The sequence below is a fragment of the Acanthaster planci genome, linkage group LG11 (assembly GCF_054643075.1).
Source record: "Acanthaster planci isolate LZ-2023a linkage group LG11, COTS_SCS, whole genome shotgun sequence".
NCBI lineage: Eukaryota > Metazoa > Echinodermata > Asteroidea > Valvatida > Acanthasteridae > Acanthaster > Acanthaster planci.
The window spans coordinates 16,952,659-16,970,021 of record NC_141787.1 but is presented as its reverse complement, the minus strand read 5'-3'; the positions used below and the strand labels follow the sequence as shown (position 1 = coordinate 16,970,021).

The 17,363-nt window shown below is 39.0% G+C and overlaps 2 protein-coding genes across 6 annotated transcripts in view; both read left to right on the top strand.

Moving 5' to 3' along the window:
* LOC110976295 (uncharacterized) overlaps positions 1-3,459 on the top strand; it is an 83,336-nt gene extending 79,877 nt beyond the window's left edge. For all 4 annotated transcript variants that reach the window (XM_087143565.1, XM_022229432.2, XM_022229433.2 and 1 more), the window contains exon 35: positions 53-3,459. In XM_087143565.1, coding sequence (XP_086999691.1) covers positions 53-276 — 224 coding nt within the window. In that variant the 3' untranslated portion in view covers positions 277-3,459. The remainder of the gene's footprint in view (positions 1-52) is intronic.
* Positions 3,460-4,615: 1,156 nt separating this feature from the next.
* LOC110976371 (plancitoxin-1-like) lies at positions 4,616-17,333 on the top strand. Of its 2 annotated transcripts, none has more exons than XM_087143577.1 (8): positions 4,616-4,733; positions 5,491-5,648; positions 5,981-6,164; positions 10,019-10,094; positions 10,836-10,997; positions 13,476-13,673; positions 13,959-14,194; positions 14,371-17,333. In XM_087143577.1, the coding sequence occupies exons 2-8, from the start codon at positions 5,530-5,532 to the stop codon at positions 14,515-14,517; spliced, it is 1,122 nt and encodes a 373-aa protein (XP_086999703.1). In that variant the 5' UTR covers positions 4,616-4,733; positions 5,491-5,529; the 3' UTR covers positions 14,518-17,333. The 2 variants fall into 2 exon arrangements, with proteins under 2 accessions (XP_086999703.1, XP_086999702.1); XM_087143576.1 differs by having other exon boundaries at positions 4,650-4,946.
* Positions 17,334-17,363: the final 30 nt, after the last annotated feature.

Genomic DNA, 17,363 nt, shown 5'->3' with positions numbered 1-17,363 from the left:
ATTTTGTGGAATAGTGTGAGTTACTCTAACCAATTTCGTTTCCTTCCTACAGGAGATTTCTGTGAAGTTACAGTAGGGAGGCAGATTGAGCCTATCCAAGTCATCATACCTTTAGTCATCTTAGCCATCCTGTTGGCCTGCGCCGCCGTCTACATTTGGTGGTACCTCAAGCAATCACGCAAGATGAAAGGCAAATATAACCCAGCAAAGGAGGAATTAGCTGGAGGAATGCCCATGGCAACCTTTGATCTGGAGACAGATGAAAGGTTAATATGAGAAGACATGGTAACCTAGCAACTGAGGAATAAGATGAGGCCATGCCTCGGGTTTTGTAAGGAGCCAACTTCTCACTCAGACTCAGTGTATTTGAATCAACTCTGACAACATGATCTGAATAGTAAGCTCCACACACATTCCTTATACTTCCATTCAGATTTGAAGTGTTTGGCAAAGTAATACCAAACAACCTGTTAACAACGCAGAGAGTTCGACAATCCTCTGAATTTACAAGAAGCAAAGTCACTCATTTTTAAACTGAGACTAATTTACTGAACATGGAAAAAGGGTGGAGATAATGTCATCTTAGGTATAAAGATGAAGTGGATGTGGGAAAGGTGGCCTTTGACCTTTCAGGAGCTGTTGGTTTCTGGAGAGGTAGCAAGGAGAAGTATTACCAGTCATGGCCCAGAATCAAAGGGAGAAATAATCTGCCAAGAAAAGTCTGAGTTTTGTGAAATATTCCTGTTTTATTCCTAGTTTTTATTTCCAGGACCCTCAGATAAGTTGTGGTGTCTGTGTTTCACTTTGTGGTTTTCTTAATTGTAGGACTTCCAATTTGGTCCAGTTTCAGGGGTATATCCAAATTTTTCAAAAGGGGGGCCGTGGATCCAGGATTTTCCAGACGGGGGGGGTATGAACTGAAAAGTTTAGTGTCACGTCTGGAGGGAGGTTGGGTAAGTGGCAGCAGAATTGTTGCCTTTTATGCCTTTGCCACATCTGTGGGGCTCGGTGCCCCACTTTGTTTCCCCCTTTGTCTTTTTCTTCTCTTTTTATTTATTTATTTTTTTTGGGGGGGGTGCACCCTCCACACCCCTCATCCGCTCCTGAGGTTGTACTTACGTGTATAATTGTGTTATCTAGTGAATGTTTAAAATATCAATACATTTAATCAGATTTATGAACATATGCATTGCAGTTTGCCGTGCAACAGATTTATGCTGTCAACTCTTTTATAACAAGGTTTAATGCAGGGACATAGGGATTAACCTTGTTACAGAGGACAAAAAAAAAATCAAGCGATTGAACTCTGAGAATGAGATTGTTATAACACTGTTCTTAATATCCAGAGTTGACTATACAGTGTGTGTGCTTTAGTAAGAAAAAAAATCCCATGGAACATTTTTAGTTTCATTTTAGGTGTTTAGAACTGAGCCACTTCCTACTTCCTGAAGTATGCAGAAACACTTCTTTAGCTGAAGTTGCTGAAGTGTGTATGCTTCTTTTATGTTTGAAGTAACCAGAAAGTGTATGCTCGAGGCAGCACGACTCCTAACACACTCACACATGTGTGTCCATGTATTGATTAACTTGGCTCAGTCAGGCACGTTGCAATGGCCTTCAAAGTGGTTAGCCTAGCTCACCTACTAACTCTCATGCCTAGTGCATTATTGACGGGAGTTACAATGACCTTACAAAGTCTTTTATCAGTGTGTATCTGCGCTTAATGTACCTTTAAATTGTGCCTTTCTTAAAGTAGTTCTTTGTTAGTAATTGAAAAACCAATAGCAATCAAATTGCCGTGGGAAATTCACTGAAGCATTCCAAATTGAGCAGTAAAAGTCCTTTCTTCATGAAGCAATAACAAACACAAACATGGATTACTACAGTTTTCTCCCTTTTCTGTGTGCCATACAGTATGCTTGGTTTATTTTGCACCTGTGATCCAAATTTGTGAATTTTGTGCCTTGAGGAGGATCAATTTAACAACGTTGCCAATAGCAACATTCTCTGGATTTGTATTATGATACAACGAATGGGTCGTATTCCACTCTTAAATTAACATTTGTACTTAATGTCATATCGTTTGTATTTGAGCGGCAGCATTTACTTATGGAAATTTGTGCCTTGTTCTTGCTAAATTTGTCCATGTGCTGCCAAATTTTGGCATATTCTTAATATTTTTGAAAAAGAGGCTTTTATGAAACATTTTGTGCTTTCCATGTTTTTATTCCTGGTTACAATTAATATGTAGCATTCACAGGGTATTTTTTAAGTTGCTGTCTTTTTAAACAGGAAATATGCTACTTATTTTGATTTTTAATCAGTTTATTTTGCTTTGCAGGGTGAGTCATTGACATAATAATTTCCCCATTCCAAGCTCTTGGTAAGCTGAAGGTAACGATTTCAAGTTAGGCAGCAAGGATGTAAGTCTTGCAATACCTTGATTTCAGATTTTGTTTTGTTCTTCAAACCTCACTTGACACATTGGATCACACGTGTACAAACCTGACCAGCATGCCTGAAATTTTTAGGCAAAAATGTTAGAACTCACATAAGTCCCAAGTTAATAATGGCCATCAATGACATTTTTCCTTCGCAACTTTATCTATTTTTCCACAATGTTGTTCAACATTATAAATATACCTGAACTACATAATTTTGTGAAGAAGTTGCGCAAATGAATAGCAGGAATAGATCAAGGCATACCCACAAAAGTTGCCTTTTTCAAGAATTCTTTTATCTGAAATCAAACACGTTTTAAATGGAATAATGTCTTGCAAATAAGTCTTGTATAAATTTTATACAATATTTTCCTTATGAAATAATTTCTATTTGCAAATCCAAAAATCAGCATTTTGTAAAAGCGTTTCAGAATTGATTATATTAGCTTTGGAAATATAAACCCATTTTTGAGGTGTTCAATGTCGGCAAAACAAGGCGTTTCTGGTGTACATTCTGTACCCATTTAGATTGTTTCTAAAACATGCTGTATCGAATTATGTACTTGTAGTTTAAAGGGGCTTGTTACCGGAAGACAAAAGAGGAAGTAGTCACTATAGTTGTCACAAGGTTTTGTTATCATTACAATTATCCTTGCTTGCTATCAAAAAAATCTCACTGTGTTTGCAGTGTCAATGGTAGCGTAATGATTCTGTAAATTGTATCCATGTTGGTTAATTTACTTGTGTTGCTGCGTCATTCGCATGGTCTTTAAGGGCATTTTCTAGCAACTTTCTCTTAATTACATCCTTCGACTACCTACGTTTGACAGTATTCATAAATTCTTGTATTTCTTAGGTGTGTATTTCTATCCATTTTTCACTTGTGTGTGTGTATTCTGTTAATGTATAGAAGGAAAGTATTTATTAATCATGTTTTGTATTTCATTACAGATCTGTATTCTGAAAAGCAAAGGTGTAAATATTTTTGGAATAAAGGAACAACTTCTCACTTTCGGAAGTTTTCGTTTATATAATAGGCCTACTATGCTGGGAACGATATTACTGTTTCAATCCTTAGGCCCATATTTATCTGTAGGAGGTTTGTTCACTTGTAAAGTGCAGTTCGACAACCAGAATTCCGAAGCCGTTGCTGCTGCGCCGTGGCACAACGCTTGTCGACAGGTGGTACGCGCGTTTTACATGCCTCTTCGGCCAATAGGGTGTTGTGATTTTACAAAGGGACGCGCGCGTCAAGCTGAAGATTGTGCGTGAGAATGCGATGCCAACGCAGATAAGGCGTTTAACATCAAACCGGATTAGTTTATATATGTAGAATGTTCAAGAAATATGCCTGCACATCGGGAACCTTGCGGGTTTTTCCAGTTTTCACCAACACTCCAACATATGTAGCTCTATGGTCCGAGCAAGTGTTTTGCAAATCTTGCTAAAGAGCAAAGTAATCAGAAGCAGTGTGAAAGTCGACTCTGATCATTTCTTGTGCTGAATTTCCCGTTTTGTTGCGATAGAATGCACATGGTCTGTGCGTGATCAACGCGTGACCGATTGGATAGTGACTGAACGTTTAAAGCAATCATTAGCCCTTTTGTCATGATTTGACTGTGATTCTACCTCCATGATTTGACAGGCATGTTTACCCGAACCAGACGGAAAGAAAGCATGTTTAGTGTCTTAATCTTTCGGTCTTTGTGACCGTAAAATAACCGGTTATTTTTTCAAAGGCAGAAATATGAATGAAAATGAATTCAATTAGTGTTACTATAAAATGCGTCTGCACTTGGCATATTGGATGTTGAAAGGTTAGCTGGCCCACCTCCACATTCGACCGCAAACCACAGAACTATTTCTGTGCAAATCTCAGTGGATTAATCAATGATCTACGTGTATTTATCGCTCAAACCCAGACCTTGTAACTGCTGCTGGATTGGTGAACGTCACTGGAGAGACGTTTATAACAGTGCATTCATGCATCTCGTTAGTGTGGGCTTTGTCTAGTCACGAAGCTATCAAAAAGGATTACTGGCCCGGCTTGTGCCCCTTTAATTCATGCCACGCGAGGCCTGCTGCGCGCGCTTTCAGATCTATAAATAACCTTTTGTTATTGTGTGAGCCAAAGTTCAGATTTGTAGTCTGGTTCCTACATGGTCTGTTCGTATGTGAGGGTACCGTATTGCGAACACAGGAACAAGACACCTGTCACGTTGTTCATTTAATACCCAGCTAGCTGTTGAAAGTTGTCTTCGTAGGCGGGTTATTGAAGACAGTGCAGCTGAGGTCAGTGTTTTCTTGCAGGGGACGGGGAAATTTTTATTAGTTGTTTAGTTTCAATGAAAGCCCTGTCACGAGACTGTTGTACATATATACGGGGGAAACTCGTGTGCTTTACCTCAGGAAATTACTCGGTTGTCGACCACTTCGTTTCCTACATACTGACAGTTTGCGTTTATCGACGGTGTGATGTGAGAGTGTGACGTTAATTTTAAAGAAGTAAGCGTTTTGAAGGGAATTTCTGAAGAAAGAAACTAAGTATAATAAGTTCTAGCAAATGATTAAAGACTAAATAAAGGGCTAAATCCCAGTTATTTTGCACAAATTTCTTTTCGTTGTACCGGGTATTAGGGCCTAGTGCCAGTGGGAATTTTTGTTAGAAATTATGAGATGAAACTTGAAAGATAGTTGTTGATTTGTCCTGATAGCAGATTTAAATAATTGGAATGTCTGTTTTACACAAAAATTATGTCAGTTTCTTTGAAATTTGCTGCTTTTCAAAAAATATCAGTTTCCCCTTTGAATATGATTTGAACCATGCCATTAATGTGTTTTTTTTGGGGGGGGCATGTTTGGAGTTTCCACCGTTGAACCATGTTGAACTAAAAGTGTAAAACACGTATATTGAAGGATATTATGTGGAAGAGAATATCTTGATAATTGTTGGCATAAAAGTGATGTAGCGTCATATTTTCAATTTTAAACTACAGCATCATTTAATTTTAAGTCAACTTTGAAAATTCTATGTATTTTGGCACCTCAGCATCAAGAATATCTCAGCTGAATTTATTGGAGAGTTATCATGTGTAGCAGTGTGATCATGTTCACATTATTGGCTGTGACTGTCTTGACTGTCATAATGGTGGGAACCAGTTATGCAGCAGTGACATGTATGGATGCCAATGGGAAACCAGTTGATTGGTAAGTCACGTGTCCGTCAACAGAAATGCATATTGTTCTCCTCACCAAAGAATCAGTGTTTTTCCTGTACCATTTTCATCTGACTTGTACAACGCTGTCAATTCCAAAGATTACCCTTTGTCATTTCTACCCATCTCCCATCTTGTTGCACCCTCCCCAGAAAATTTCCTCAATTTATGAGACAGCATCACTCATGTTTAATGTTTAAACATGTTTAATGTAGGTACAAGCAAAGAAAGATGGTATCCCACCCCAACAGTATCATCCACAAGTCATCCCAATTTCTGCCAAGGTATATGTTACTAAACTCAATTATTTTACACCCCTTCCAGGTTTATTGTTTACAAACTTCCCAAAGATTCCAACAGCCAAATTCTGCAAGTAAGAGATGGCTGCGGACAGATGTACATGGATGCCAACAATCCAGTTCTGAAATTGTCTAGTGCTTGGATCAGCGATACTGACCATGCCATAGCATACACACTGAAGCAAATCTATCAGAACCATGCAAGTCAGGTACGGAAGGATTGCTCAAACATTGATGAAATTAGGGCTGAGTCAATTTGAATAATTCACTCTTTGAATATTTGACATTTCAATTGGATTGAATATCAGAATATTTGGTCTTACCAACCCACAGATTGTTGATGATTAAGTCGTATACAAAATCAATGGCCATAGCGCACACAGTTGTACATTATAATTACCGTAAAAGCTTCTCACGTTTAGGAGTATCTCAAGCCACGAATTTGCAAGATTTAAGAGATGAAAAATACTTCTTCCTCTGTTGAAAATGTCTGTTCCATTTCAAGTTTTTAACCCTAACCCCCAGGGTGTATTTAAAATCATATTGAAATCAGAAGATTTAGAACTGTTGGGGATGAATAATTTACTTGTCATAAGATTTCTGTCGCTTTTCACTGATTTGAATCTGCTTGAAACAAGCCTCCCTATTGCATTTTTTCTCATTTAAAACAAAAGAAAATTCTCCTTTCCTTTTCATGAGTTTTGCATTTGAATATTCAAATTTAGAAAACAATAATTGAATATTCAATAATCAATTGGATATTCGGATATTCAGCACAGCCTTACATGTTGATAAAATTGCCATTTTTTACCAGACCTTATAATACCATGTTGGTGTAAACTGATTGCAAACCTTTATTATTTTCTCTGGTAATATTGACAGAGTCAATGAAAGCATACCTGTATGAAGTACATGTACATAATCATGCAAACTTTTCTTTAATATTCATGGCACAATTTCTCTTAATTTTTATCCTTTTTTACCAAACTGCCAAGCATTACACAATGTTTGAACTATAAAAGTAGTGAATAATGCAGTTTTTAAGGCCCGTTGTTGTCAATATTTGAAGTACACAAGCAGTGTAGGCCTACAAAGATGAATGAAGATGAAAAATTGATCATTCAGTAGGAAATCCAAGCGCTAGAATTCGAGAGCTTTTTCTCAAAAAGCGCTTTTATTGAATAAAAAAATGTGGATATACACGTACAAATGTCTATATGTATCCAGAACACAGCACACTACAGGAGTCATTGTAGCTTTTGATGTACAGAATCCAGCCATATCAAAACTCATAAAAATAACCTGAATCTGGCGAGTAATTACCCATTTTTCTAGAGCCAGTCACATATGGAAACCAGGCTTAAGTTTGTGGTTTAAAGAACTAGTTAATCAGTGTCTTGCACTATACCAGGCAAGATATGGGATTGAGGGGTACCCCCCTTACCTGTCCAAATCCCTATACACACTGTGGATTATTGTTACCTAACACATCCCCCCTAGAAGTCTGTAAAGAATTCCTGAGATTCCAATCAAACAATGACCAACACAAAGGCGGGGGGGTTCTCTCCGTCCCATATCTCGCTTCAAATGTCTTGCACTGCCAGCAAAAGATATACAATGTAGATATTGTTGTCTGCTTAATGGTCGTGCTTCAATGTGTTCTGTCAAAGAGAATAATTGAAGACTGTAGATTTGTAAAAAAAAAAATGATAAATAGAATGGGAGAAGCAAAGCAGGAATCTACAGTTCCTAGTCCATTCTTTGACTTCAGCTGCATCCCACCAACAACTAGTGTCCTGAAAAGTAGGGAACAAAAGTATCAATTCCTCCTAACGCTTTCAGAGCTGAGAGATAAAATCAATTGTCTAGTGTTGGCTAGCTGACGGTCTCATCCCAGGCATTACGCACTCACCATTCAGGCTTTTTTGGGATCCTACTGTTAACCCATCACCTGGATGCATAATGGTTCTGTTCATCAACATGCACAGTTTTGTCACAGCAAACACCATTTGAAGCAAGATATGGGACGGAGAGACTCCCCCCCCCGCCTTTGTGTTGGTCATTGTTTGATCGTAATCTCAGGAATTCTTTACAGACTTCTAGGGGGGATGTGTTACATGTAGGTAACAATAGTCTAGAGTGTGTATAGGGATTGGACAGGTAAGGGGGGTACCCCTCCGTCCCATATCTTGCCTGGTATAGCAAACACTGCGAGGCGGACTGTGTACACTTACAGCCAGCACTGTTGGGGTACACACATCCTCTTCAGTGCCTTTTCAAATCCAAATAGAGACATGAGTGTAGGTAATGTAACAGCTCCAGAAATCTACTAGACTGGATTCTTTCAGGCTCTTGATAGGATTGTATAGGTTTGAAGATTTTGATACCAACTACATAGAAGTTTGACAAGCAGCTTGATTTGAACATGTCATCAACCAATCAAATGATTACATGTACGTAGCTTAACATGAGTATCTTACCAACTACATGACATAATTTGGTTTGGAAAATATGTAACTGGGGAATTCATTGTGAGAAGTACTGATTGGTAACATTCTTGCAGACAGTTCAATTCATTTGAGATTAGTCTACATGTTTACATTTGTGCTTATTTTTCATGGAGTTTGACAAGATTTAATCCAAAAGTCCTTAATGTTAGGAATTGATTGGTAATAGATATGCTTCATTGATCATAAAAAAAATCATCTCAGCAGGACCCAGTTACTCTGACATCAATGTGTAATTTTTTCAACCTTTCTCTTTTCAAACCAGCCATTCAAATCAAAGTCACAATAAACTCAGTGGAATAACCAACCTAAAAGGAATGACAGGAGACATAAGACATCAAATCATCCATTTCTTGTGCATTACATCCAAACTTACAGTACCTAGCTTGCCAAGTGTTTCAAGAGAAAACAAAACTCTGACAAGTCTGTACATATGAACTCAGCAAATGTATATTCACCACTACTACTCTAAAATCATTTAACTACATGTGAATTCTTCTCTGCACTTAATTTAGAATTGAACAGAAAGTGACAGTAATTGGCATGTGGTTCTGTTTTGTTATGACTACATCTGTCAATGTTAATTTACATTTTTTGATACAAGACAAAGTAAACTTTCCTTTTGTTTCTCTCTGGTCCGTGTAGACTTTGTTTTTTTTTCACAGATTAAATTAATCTTTGGTATTTTCACTGTAATTTTAATAAATTGAAACCTTCGAATTCTGTCGATTGCCCAAAATTGGGTTCATTCCTATGTCAAAGCATTTTACAAATAATTCCAAATTCCCATCCATTCTGCTGTAAATTTTTAACAGTTTTATTGCAATACATTCCATGGACATGTACCTATTTATCTAGGGCAGTTTAACTGTCCAGTTTTTTTCTAAAAGTTATACAACTGGACTGACATACTCAGATCCAGAGTAAAACGTTTGTCAGCAGAAATCTTCAGTACACGTAGTTATAGGCACTGGAAGTTTTGGGAATTTAATCAGTTTTCAGCTAATGGTGTATAATTTGTCAGTCTGCTTTGGAATGTTGGGTTGCCACAGAATTTATACGGCCGCTCATCCCTTTTTCAGAGAAATTTTCACTTTGCTCCTCAGACCTTGAACCATGTAGCTCTAAGAAATAACTGACATGTACACGTACATGTACATGTACCAATAATTGTACTAACAAGGTGCTTACTCTTTCAGGTTTCACGCATTCACTTTCACAAAGCTCACATGCCCAACAATTGTCAGTTAAACAGTTGTGAAAGTGTATCTGTATAAAGAGTTTGTGGAGTGGTTGTTTCAGTGTTTCCTTTGCTTCCGTGAACAAGTTAATTACATGTAGTTCCATTTTTGTTTATGACAAGCATTTATGCAACTACTAAGTTCTGTATCCCCTTCTCCATGTCCAACGTCAAAGAAAGTATTTGCGTTCTCCTCACTTATGTTGGAATCATTTGTTCCAGCTAACCATGCTGAACCCGACAAGACATGCAGGATTTCAATGGTCCCTAGGGGGTTAGGGTTAATTAACAGATCCCTTGGTATAATTTGTTCTAGGATGTTGCATACCTGCTGTATAATGATGAGCTACCAAACAGCAAAGCCAAAACAAACACTCATGGACATACAAAGGGTAAATATATGGAGACAAATTTGACAATTTTAAACTAGAAAAAAGGTACCATATTTTTACAATTTTGGTAATTTTGTTACAAAGGTTTTCACTATTAAAGAAAATCCTGAAAAATATTGGGGGAAAAAATACCCTGTTAATTGATGGAAAATTGTGAAAAAATAGGTTGTTCTGGAATCCTGTCAGGAAAAAAATTACAGTCCTGTAAAAGTTGTGGAAATCAAGGAAGGGTTACTTGTGATGGCCGCTTTGGATGTGATAACGGATTAATATAAATGTAAAGGTTATCATCAGTCTGTACTAGTGCTTTTGTAAGTCGTCCAATAAATTATAAAAGATTTCTGTGCAATATGACACTAAATGTCCAAGAAAGCATTAAATTTTTGTCCTGAAGTGTCCTAAAAAAGTTGTGGAATTTGCCTTTTACATTTCTGTAAGAATCCTGATTACTTTGTTGTTGTTTATTACTAAATTCAGGGTCAGTTTTCCTGAGAGTGCCTGATAAACATTTTGATGTGCTTTCCATTTTGTGAAAAGTAATTGTTTGTCTTTTTGGAAAGTTAATTGCAATATTGTGTGTCCATGTATGAAGCAATACAAAGCAACCAATTCAGTTTATAGTCAAGTGTGAGTATAATGTGCACCTGTCCTGATGTAGAGGTACAAGCACATGTATGTTACGAAGACAGGTGTCTGTAGTCTAATGATATAAATACAAGTACCTTCTTTTTCATGTCACAGGTGACCTTGCCTTTGATGCCACCAGTGGTTTCTGGCTGGTTCACAGCACACCTCGTTTCCCCAATAATTCATCCATGACCTACAGTTGGCCGGAAAGTGCACAGATTTATGGTCAGGCATTCCTTTGTGTTACCTACGGTTACGACCAGTTTGAAGAAATCGGTAAACTGCACGTGTATGGATGTTGTAGCTAGGGGAGGGGTTTATTCAGTTTGTGGGAGGGGTACTGGAGGAAAGTTTGTGTACATTTATGTTGGCTACAGTTTGGTTGGTTGTGTTTTTGTATTCTTGTGAGGCACGGTAATGTGAATGTGTAGATTTGCTTACCCACATCATTATTACCCCTGCTCATCAGGCCAAGAAAACCATCCTAAATACAATCTCCGCTCTGATGGGAAAGCACTGCTCAGTAACTTCTATTTAATGCAGGTATTTAATTCATACACTGCAATATTGTCTGTTTCAAATTATTCCTGGGTGGAAAGAGGTATTGCAGTCCCACAGACTGGACTCGAACCCACCACCTGTAAGATGATCACATGGACCCATTTACTCCAGGTTGGAGAGAGGTACTGCAGCCCCACAGACTGGAATCAAACCCACCACCTGTAAGATGATCACATTGACCTATTCACTCCTGGGTGGAGAGAGGATCTGCAGTCTCACAGACTGGAATTGAACCCACCACCTGCAAGATACAGGAACCCATTTACTCCAGGTTGGAGAGAGGTACTGCAGTCCCACATACTTAACTCAAACCCAGCAACTGTAAGATGCTCACAGGACCCATTTACTCCTGGATGAAGAGAGGTACTGCAGCCCCACAGACTGGAATCGAACCCGCCACCTGTTAGATGCTCACAGCACCCATTTACTCCTGGATGAAGAGAGGTACTGCAGCCCCACAGACTGGAATCGAACCTGCCACCTGTTAGATGCTCACAGCACCCATTTACTCCTGGATGAAGAGAGGTACTGCAGCCCCACAGACTGGAATCGAACCCGCCACCTGTTAGATGATCACAGCACCCATTTACTCCTGGATGAAGAGAGGTACTGCAGCCCCACAGACTGGAATCGAACCCGCCACCTGTTAGATGATCACAGCACCCATTTACTCCTGGATGAAGAGAGGTACTGCAGCCCCACAGACTGGAATCGAACCCGCCACCTGTTAGATGATCACAGCACCCATTTACTCCTGGATGAAGAGAGGTACTGCAGCCCCACAGACTGGAATCGAACCTGCCACCTGTTAGATGCTCACAGCACCCATTTACTCCTGGATGAAGAGAGGTACTGCAGCCCCACAGACTGGAATCGAACCTGCCACCTGTTAGATGCTCACAGCACCCATTTACTCCTGGGTGGAGTGGGGTACAGCCCCACAGACTGGAATCGAACCTGCCACCTGTTAGATGCTCACAGCACCCATTTACTCCTGGGTGGAGTGGGGTACAGCCCCACAGACTGGAATCGAACCTGCCACCTGTTAGATGCTCACAGCACCCATTTACTCCTGGATGAAGAGAGGTACTGCAGCCCCACAGACTGGAATCGAACCCGCCACCTGTTAGATGCTCACAGCACCCATTTACTCCTGGGTGGAGTGGGGTACAGCCCCACAGACTGGAATCGAACCTGCCACCTGTTAGATGCTCACAGCACCCATTTACTCCTGGGTAGAGTGGGGTACAGCCCCACAGACTGGAATCGAACCCGCCACCTGTTAGATGCTCACAGCACCCATTTACTCCTGGATGAAGAGAGGTACTGCAGCCCCACAGACTGGAATCGAACCCGCCACCTGTTAGATGCTCACAGCACCCATTTACTCCTGGGTGGAGTGGGGTACAGCCCCACAGACTGGAATCGAACCTGCCACCTGTAAGATGCTCACAGCACCCATTTACTCCTGGGTGGAGTGGGGTACAGCCCCACAGACTGGAATCGAACCTGCCACCTGTAAGATGCTCACAGCACCCATTTACTCCTGGATGAAGAGAGGTACTGCAGCCCCACAGACTGGAATCGAACCTGCCACCTGTTAGATGCTCACAGCACCCATTTACTCCTGGGTGGAGTGGGGTACAGCCCCACAGACTGGAATCGAACCTGCCACCTGTTAGATGCTCACAGCACCCATTTACTCCTGGATGAAGAGAGGTACTGCAGCCCCACAGACTGGAATCGAACCTGCCACCTGTTAGATGCTCACAGCACCCATTTACTCCTGGGTGGAGTGGGGTACAGCCCCACAGACTGGACTCAAAGCTCCTCATCTGTAAGATGCCCCACAGGATCATGAGTTTAGTGAAACGGACCTCTAAATCACAGCTGTCAAGACATCGTTGGTGGTTCCACAAGGTTGAAAAGTGTTTCTTAATTCTTATGGTTATCACTTCAGTAATGCCATTTTATAAGTGCTGTAGTGCTTTCTCAGAGCTTGTTTGAAGAATAAAAAACCACGAGCTTTCTTTGGTGGGACTCAAACCTATGACCTGTAATTTCCTGTTCATGATATCCTGACAAGTGTAAGATTAAGGCTTCCTAGTTGATGGACAACAGATATGGGAACCCCCTTTCATTGACTGTATTTGTCCATGTCTTTGATTTTCTTGTCTCGATTCTTGGTGCTAGGTCAGCAGCTGATGTACAACTATCCCTGGATCTACGACTTCAACCTCCCCTCTGAGGTGGTTAGCCACACCCCCAGCATCAGTCGTGTCGCTCACAAACAACATGTGACATCTCCTCCATGGAATCGGACAGCAACTCTGACATCCAGAGCAGGGCAGAGATTTATTAGTTTTGCCAAAGCCAGCAATTTTGGAAAAGGTGAGTCTGCATCAGGTATCTTCCTGAAGGACAGGGATGACATTTATACTTCTTTCAAGAGTTTCATTTGTATTTAGTGTACAGTTGAGGATCTTTAAAGTAAAGCCTGCTACATGTTGGAGTACATGAACCCATGTTGGCACTTTCTAAAACATCTCTGTTTTGTACTGGAACCCTTTTGCCTGTCTGGATTGTTTCCTGTACACTTTCCCACTTGTGTTATCCAGTGTGAGCCCTCATTGTGTCTATATCTAGTTTTTATTTTGAACTGCATTTCTTCCGCAGATCTGTATGCAGGATGGCTGGCTCCATACTTCAACAGCACCCTGTATGTTGAAACGTGGCAGAACGGTCCAGGAAATATGAACAGCGCTTGTGTCAAAGGTCGAAATGTCAATAACATTAAAAACTTGAATCTGGCTGGGGGAGAAGCCTTTAAGAACTCCAAAGATCACTCTAAGTGGGCAGTGACTACCAAGTCCGGCCTGGCATGGACTTGTATTGGGGATATCAATCGCCAGGTAAGTCTACCATATCGTTACCTCCTCTATCTTCCTTTTAATTCAGCGACAGGATCTAGTGTAAAATGCTACATGAGAAGGTATCGCAGAGCTTGTACGATTGCCAAATTTTATTCTTCAACATCACAAATAGATAGTACACACTGAGTTTATCCTACTTGCTGTTCTGTTCTCAGTGTCATCAAGAGTTTCGTGGCGGTGGCACTGTCTGTTTTCAAAACGCAGCAGTCAACAAAGTTTTCCATGATTCAGTGACTGGCATTCAGCAGTGTCCTCAACCACAGACATTTTGCAGTCTACCTAACACCCATCGTGATTTCTGAGGACATTAAACGTCCTCACAGTCTTACACTTTTCTCAGTGTTAGAAGTTGACAGTTGGAGATGGGTACAATCCTGAGATGGTTTGCAGGATCAAACCTTGTCAGGTGAATTAACACGGTTGATTACTTCTTGGAGTTTACAGTATCACAGCCTTACATAATCCATTTAATCATGACTTTAATAATACCTTGACAGTTGGAGATGGGTACAATCCTGAGATGGTTTGCAGGATCAAACCTTGTCAGGAGAATTAATGCAGTCCATTACTTCTTGAAGTTTACTGTTAAACCTCCATGTATCACAGCCTTACATTATCCATTTAATCATGACTTTAAAATACCTTCAAATTTTCCTACTCAAGGTAATTGAAATTTTGGAGCAAATGAATTTTAATAAATTAATGGAAATTTGAGTGTAGTTTTCGGCTATACTGTCATTTATTTTATACAGAATATTGTAATGGATTAATAATTAATAAGCACTGAAAGGAATTACTTATTGAGAGGCTTTGGTTTAACCAGAACAGGTCAGAACCTACATTTTAAACCAAATTTCATTCGAAAGAAACTATATAGGGAATCTGACTAGGTGCTTGTAAATGATTATAAAGATGATAAAAGAAATTGACTGGAGCTTCAGTCAATTTCTTGTTCATCTTTATAATCAAATTTTATTCGTACATACACAGTTATTGTCATATGGAGTATTATTGTACTCCAAGTCTGTATTTGTCATAAAAATAATGAATGTTTTTAGTGCAATGGTGAGAATACTTTCAGTTGCTTAACCCTAACAGTCCTCAGTCCTCCAACAGGTGAAGGATTGAGGAGTGTTAGGGTTAAAGAAACTATTTTCCATTACACAAAGTAATTTACACAAAGTATATGTAACAACATCTGAATAAATTCTGTTTTTACATTAGCTTGCCTTAAAAGAACAACGTGATGATTCCATATTCCAAGATTAAAATGTCTGTTTGTATGAAAAGTCACCAATGCACCTTCCAAGCATACATGTTGTACAGCATTCTTTGCTTTGCTTGAAGAGCCACCGCTGTTTCTGCTGTGCAGATACATGTTAATAAGGCTCTAAATTGGGTATGTCATTATTTAACTGTCACACCGTTCGATATAAAAGTCAGTGGCACATGATTGATAGATGACCCATCAATCAAATGACAGAATTTATTCAGATGTGGCAGTAAGCCTTTTCATGGTCTGTTTAAATGTTGGTCTCAACCCTAACGCATCACTTCAGAATGTACAATGATTGATGTGTTTACTTTTAAAAGCTACCAAAGACTTTAATGCGATTTTGGAAGTTTTAAAGCAGTTAAATTATCATTTTACCCAAACAAAACATTTTAAAATGTTAATTTATTTAAGTTCCACGTACAATTTGCTCATCATAAACTTTGTACATTTTTTGTGCATTATAAAGCAACTGCTGCATTACTTTTTTCACCTTTTAAATTGCTATTCTTAACATTGCACCAAAAGGTAACAGTTTATTTTTAAGAAATGAAATATTTTACACAGAATAGTAGATGTTGTTGAGAGTCAATTTCTACCCAAGAACATTCTGGTGTTTTAGAAGCAGCATATGAACTTACAGACACAAGCAAAGTGACTGAATCCATTGTCATTTACGCTTATTACTTCTTTATCGTGCCAAATTGTACCAATTACAACATTTTTGAATAATATTTTAGAATATTTCTATCCCTTGAGTACTATAAAATATTTTGCCTTCCATAGTGCGTTACTATTTTGTATCATTTCTGTACTCGAGTAATAAAATTGTACTCGGCCAACTTGAAAACTGGTTATGACTCCCAACTTCACAAGTGATGAAGAATGGGCATGTTGACTGGAACGTTTTAAACATACTGCTGAGTCAATTCCGATAATTCACTATTTTAATATTCGACCTTCAATTTGATTGAATATCTGAATATAATCGCACCAAGCGGCAGATTCTTGATAAACAGACCATATACAAAATCAGTTGCAATAACACACACAGTTGTACATTATGATCAATATAATAGCTTCTCACATCTAGGAAAATTTCCAGCCACGATTTTGCAAGATTTAGGAGATGAACAATACTTTTTGCCCCATTGTAAGTTTCTGTTTAATAATTTACTTTTTGAAGCATTGTAAGATTTCTGTCACTTTTCATTTGAATCTGCTCGAAACAAGCCTTCATATGTAATTTTCTCATTTAAAAATAAAAGAAAATTTTCCCTTTTCATGAATTTTGCATTCGAATATCCAAACTCGAAAAATAATATTCCAATATTTGATCAAAGATCAAATATTCAGAGATTTGACACAGCCCTACAACGTTGTTCACTTTGTTGCATTTATCTCTCAAAGGGTTTGTTCTGCTGTGTAATGTAGAGGACTTGTAATCAATAATGAAGTCTGAAAAAACCCATCTCACAGCATTAGGTCCTCACAGTGTGCTACTGAGGACAATCAAGTATAAACTGTGTATCAGTGCCTTTAGCTAATGCTTTGGCCAACACAGCAGAGACATTGTAAGGTTATCAAATTGATTTCTCTGCTATATCTTTCTCATTTGGAATCTCATTTCAATTTAAGAATTGTCAGGAAGCTGGTTGGTTCATATCACTTTTCAGGAACTCTGTGTATTAATATTTTTGAGTTTAACCAGGAAGCAGTAGTGGTGAGCGGTGTTTATGGCATTCAGGGTTATGTGCATTGATTATCTGGTGCATATGAGGAAGAACGTTCTATAATTTGATGAATGTGGCTGCACTCATAAACGCGGAAAGTAAAACTTGGCAATGTTTCTGTTTCCGGGGAGAGTTACTTTTG

Bases quoted from the DNA above. Each gene is read 5' to 3' on its own strand.
- LOC110976371 (XM_087143577.1), top strand. From the start codon at position 5,530: ATGTGTAGCAGTGTGATCATGTTCACATTATTGGCTGTGACTGTCTTG. The intron at 10,998-13,475 runs GTAAACTGCACG...TCTTGGTGCTAG, and splicing joins CGACCAGTTTGAAGAAATCG to GTCAGCAGCTGATGTACAAC. The intron at 13,674-13,958 runs GTGAGTCTGCAT...TTTCTTCCGCAG, and splicing joins AGCCAGCAATTTTGGAAAAG to ATCTGTATGCAGGATGGCTG.